Source organism: Nansenia antarctica (genome assembly GCF_963989245.1).
Source record: "Nansenia antarctica genome assembly, chromosome: 10".
Classification (NCBI taxonomy): domain Eukaryota; kingdom Metazoa; phylum Chordata; class Actinopteri; order Argentiniformes; family Microstomatidae; genus Nansenia; species Nansenia antarctica.
In genome coordinates, this window is record NC_137680.1 from 2,279,386 (window position 1) to 2,284,533 (window position 5,148).

General features: G+C 40.6%; 1 protein-coding gene across 1 annotated transcript; it reads left to right on the plus strand.

The window, feature by feature from the left end:
* The first annotated feature begins 2,319 nt into the window (after positions 1-2,319).
* apoc1 (apolipoprotein C-I) lies at positions 2,320-3,909 on the plus strand. Its single transcript, XM_080540699.1, has 4 exons — positions 2,320-2,411; positions 2,986-3,051; positions 3,232-3,367; positions 3,667-3,909. The coding sequence occupies exons 2-4, from the start codon at positions 2,997-2,999 to the stop codon at positions 3,725-3,727; spliced, it is 252 nt and encodes an 83-aa protein (XP_080396825.1). The 5' UTR covers positions 2,320-2,411; positions 2,986-2,996; the 3' UTR covers positions 3,728-3,909.
* The last annotated feature ends 1,239 nt before the right edge of the window (positions 3,910-5,148 follow it).

Genomic DNA, 5,148 nt, shown 5'->3' on the forward strand with positions numbered 1-5,148 from the left:
GCATAACCGCCAGTAACCCCCTCTGCCCCCCCCCCCCACCCCCGAAAAAAAAGAAGAAACTCCCCCCCACAGTGATTTTACCTCTTATCACCCCCCCCACCCCCCCTCTGTTGGAACACAGATCCGTCACCACAGGAGCCCTTTGGCTAAACACAAAAACACTATTTTATCAGGCCTTGTTATTGCAATTCATGAGCGAGCGAGACATGCACGTTCATGCCCCTCTCGCTTCTGACAAAAGACAAAGACTCGCTCTTCTCAAGGAGATGGGAGCTATCACACTCATACATACACACAAAGGGGGGACACAAAGTCACCACACATACATACAAAGAGAATGCAGATACAGGGTCGTCTACACGTAAAGGAGAGGGAAAGGGAGTGATTCAGTCGTTCAAAGAGGACAGTGGTCGTGTTGTACATCATAATAAGGTCTCCTGGGTTAACGGCCACGACTGTTAACACCAAATGGGCGCCCTGCAGTGGGCTGCAGACGGAGAGGACACACACACACACACACACACACACACACACACACACACACACACACACAGACGCACACAACGTCCCCTGCTCAGCCACTTTCTGATGAGAGAGAGGTTACTATAGTTCAGCAATCAGCAATCACTACAGAATGACAACACCTCCCCCTACTGAGAAAAGACTAAAAGCCCCTAAATGATCTGATGGTCTGGATGGTTTGGAGATTGTGTGCATGTGTTTTTTTACACTGAGCAACGCAGTAGCCTATGTATGTGCAACCTGATGCAATTGATGCACACACACAAACAAACAAAAAGAGGAAGGCGCCCTGAGACATTTGGCCCAGACTGCGCAGTTTGTTTTTAGACCAGGAGTTTCCTAAATGCATTCTAGTATAGTTAAGCTGGGTTCATTGGGTGCTCGTATGTCCTGGATGCTCCTAAATGTTCTAGTCTGGGAGATTTGTAGTGGCTACAATGTCAAAAAGGTCATTTGGAGGCCTGCCCCAGCCAGGTATCTCCTCTGTAACTGTTGGAGACAGCACGGAGGAACAGTACGCTGTGTTTATGTCAGACTTACATAACAGTGGATAGATATGATACCAATACCAATAGATACTGTATGATACACTGCCCAGGCTTTATCAATCCCATGCTGAGCTGTAAAAAAAACAATCACTAAAGTACATGTCTGAGTGAGTGGGAGATAGTAGTGTAGAAGTTAATGTGAGGCCAAATGCAACTGAAAGTAAGTAAAATAGAGTGGGTAAATAAGCGTACTACTACTAATAATAACATTTATAAAGGGCTTTTCATTATACAAGAATAATCTGAAAAAAATGCAAATGTGAACATGTGAGTGTGCTGGATGAAGAACAACATAGCTGTCGACACTAACACATGTATAGAGAGTTGTTGTTGTTGTTGATGAACAGATAGGTCTGTTTTCCGCTAGGTGGGATATTTAGATGTGATGCTTACATGGAGGATGTAAGCCTCCATTGCAATGCACCTCCAGAATCTCATTAATATATCAGTACCATACCAAACAGTAGGCTATGTCTCTGATTGACAACTGAACTATCATTAAAATAGTTAGTTAGTTAGGTAGTTAGTTAGTTAGTGAGGGCTATTTTGTTTGGCTGTACCACAAGTTGACTGAAATAGAAACGGCTTGTTTGATGACATCATTGGTTATTTATTGATTAACAGATATTATTATTGACAAAATACTAGTGTTCCTTATTTATTTTACATAAATTAATATTCAGATCTTTTTTGAGATGGGTCCATTTTGTAGTCCAAAGGAGAAAATAGTATTATTCCCCTTTGGACTAGGTTTGTTGGGTTGGTAAAGATAGGAACCAAAGATTTAAGAGTCAACAATGCTATTTAGTGATACCACTGCAGAATAGTATCAGTAGTTTGTGAACTTTGATCATAGGGGCACTGATTGTGCTTGTATAGCCCAATGATCATGTCACGTATTTAAGAGTGACACAGCCACCACTGAGAGAACTCTGAACTGATACACTCCCTAGCTCCACATCGACTTGTAACACTGACATGTTAATCACCAATGATGATGAATGCTACACCATAAACCACAATGATAAATAAGACCTAAAAAACAAATAAGACCCGTAATACCCCCAAAAAACGTAATACCCTCAGCTTCCAAACAATCCCATCCCCATCAATCTCAATATGGTTTGAGACATTGAATTAGACATGGAATTATAGACATGGACTTATTGGGTCATTTGGAGTCGCTGTTGACGCGCTTAGGGGTGCGAGGCTGGGAGGTCACTAGAGGTCAGACGCGTTAGTGATCGATTACGTCACCCCGCTGGAACGGGACGGGGGTATATAGAGGCGCATCGTTTATCTCAAACACATTCCGTTTATTCTCTGAGACGAGTAAACAAGGTAAGACTTCATTTCACATTTCATTCGCATTTCTTATGTAAATAATGTATTTAATATTTTACTATTTAAAAGTATGTGTTGAGTTTAATGAGGTTAGTTGTTGTTCCATCTAGCCCAGTGTGGTAGGACTTATACATCTAATTGCAAAAATGAAATGCACAACATACCGACAATGAACTTGCCTATAACGTTTATAACGATATAACGTTTCGATAATATATCCACGTTCAACTTTATGAGCGACAACTAGATGTATCCGTCGTGCTCATTTTTATTTTTTATTATTTTTATTATCATTATAATTTTAATAAGAAATATGTTTATTTCCTTTCAAAATAATATCTTTTTTTACTTGGGTGTAAATATAAATTCCACGCAACAGGCGGCGATCTAAACTTCTGAAGTTCTGTTAGAAAACAATAGGAACGGTCCGTTCTTGCCGTTGCTGACGCGCGAGGGCGCCGTTTAACCCTTTAATTCGTCAAAAGCGCAGATGCATCAACAAAGATATAGTTTGCAGGACTGGAGAGTGGGATATTTACTAAACAGATATATGTTTCTCTTTCCATTGTAGATAAAGTCAAGATGAAGCTGTCCCTCGCCTTTGCTGTGCTGATGCTGGTGTTCGCTGCATACGCAGGTATAAATCCATAACCAGTCATCCAGTCTCCCTCTATACCTCTGTATGTACCTTTATGTAACCCTCCACCCCATCATCTCTCTCTCTCTCATACCCCTCTCTCTGTATAATCATAGTAGTACACATGTTATCTCTCCTTCTTTTTTTGGACACTAACCGCATCTCCCCCCCCCCCCACAGCGGCCGAGGAAGAGACCATTGAGCAGAAGTTTGCCACTTTCGCTACACAGATGAAGGACATGACCACAGATCTCGTTGAGAAGTCCAAGACCACCCTGGAACAGATCCACGGAAGCGATTTCGCTGTCAACACCAGGTACATTCACACACACACACATGCAAGAACACACATGCACACATGCCCAGGACGGACCCTACAATGTTCTGGGCTTTGGCTTTGGCTGCAAAGTAAGACACACACACACACACACACACTCTGGGCTTTGGCTGCAATGTAAGACACACACATACACACACTCTGGGCTTTGGCTGCAATGTAAGACACACACACACACACACACACACACACACAGAGACAGACATACACACAAATGACAACAATGACGAGTTCCCTTGCCATAACTCGATGTATGTATGTGTCTGCCTTCTCCTCAGGAACTGGTTTAGTGAAAGCTTTGAGAAGCTGAAGGAGAAGATGCAGACGCTCAGCCGCTGACCTCTGACCCCTGCACTTTGACCCTACCTGTGACCCTGTGAACCCTGCTTCCTCTGAACTATCTAATATAATAATAAAAAATATGTGTAATAACTAATAGCTTGCTTTTTGAGACACAATGCAAACACAAAAACTGGCCAAAAATCAGAGCAATAAAATATGTTTGTGATACAAAAAATACAATGTCTGTTGGTTTATTGTGTGATTGGCGGGTTTGGTGTAAATGAAGATGTTGATAAGACAAAATCAGGTATATTTTTTAAATATTAGTACATTTTTTATAAGAACAATGAAGGGCATACTGATTGAACGATTGAAGTAGTTATTCTGAGTGATTAATTAATAGGGCCAGACTGAATATGTAGGAACGTTTTCTTACTGATATCATAGTTTTCTTACCAATACTTTTCCAGCATGATGGGCAAAATGTATACAATTAATGTTTCTGTTTGTCATAAACATAATCAACCCAAAACCCACCTGGCCCATATAAATTCTCTGAAATTCAGTCTTGCTGAGCTGTGCGTAAAGGATGGCCATGTATCCTTCTCCTCTTTCCCCTGTCCTGCACGGAGAGTGGCAGACATGGGACAGTCGCTCTGTCATTGCTCAAAAAATCATGCTGAAATGTCGTGAGCTTAGAATGATAAGGTTCTATCTCCGTTTAGGGGAGTTCAGAGATATTGAGCGTCAAAAGTTTTTACATTCCAATATGTTTTGTGAGATGGAACCTTTGTATTTTATGAATTACTAACTCAAAAATGTCAACATTTTAAAAAATAACACCACACAGGCATTAATAAACACCTAATGGATCAGATTATATAAAAAACTCAATTTTGACCAAAAATGGAGATAGAACCTCATAATTCTAACGTCACGATGTGTTGTCTCTCACAACACTAGTATTTTCGCTTGGTGAAAGAATAACAGGGCAACTGTATAGCCTATTGACGTTTCCTAATCAATAGATTTCCTGTTATCATATTGAAAATGCATAACTTAAACATAGTTTCTTTGATCAATGCCAAGTTTCTTTGATCAATGCCTTTCAGAAAGTAATTCGTTGTCTTTGTAGGAATTGACTCTGCTGTAACAAAATTACCATAGTTGATGGGGTGTTGGGGGGGGGGGGGGGGCGGTGTTATCTTTAAACGTGGCTTATTTCGGACAGAAATGTCATGTATGTACTGTATATATATTAGTAGTAATGTTCTACACCAAATGATGATTTAGAATGTAAAGGGAAATCTATTCATTTTCAGGATTCTACATTCCTCTGTATCTGAGATACCAACACACTAAAGAAACGAGTCGTCTCTCTCTGCATCTGTATGCTCACTTACATTCACCTTATTAGTTGTGAGAAACCATTCAAAGTGCACCAATATACACATGAGGAGGACACATGTGCACACTTG

Excerpts from the sequence above, each read along its gene's own strand:
- apoc1 (XM_080540699.1), top strand. The coding sequence starts at position 2,997 with ATGAAGCTGTCCCTCGCCTTTGCTGTGCTGATGCTGGTGTTCGCTGCA. Across the intron at positions 3,052-3,231 it reads GGTGTTCGCTGCATACGCAG|CGGCCGAGGAAGAGACCATT; the intron begins GTATAAATCCAT and ends CCCCCCCCACAG. Across the intron at positions 3,368-3,666 it reads GATTTCGCTGTCAACACCAG|GAACTGGTTTAGTGAAAGCT; the intron begins GTACATTCACAC and ends CCTTCTCCTCAG.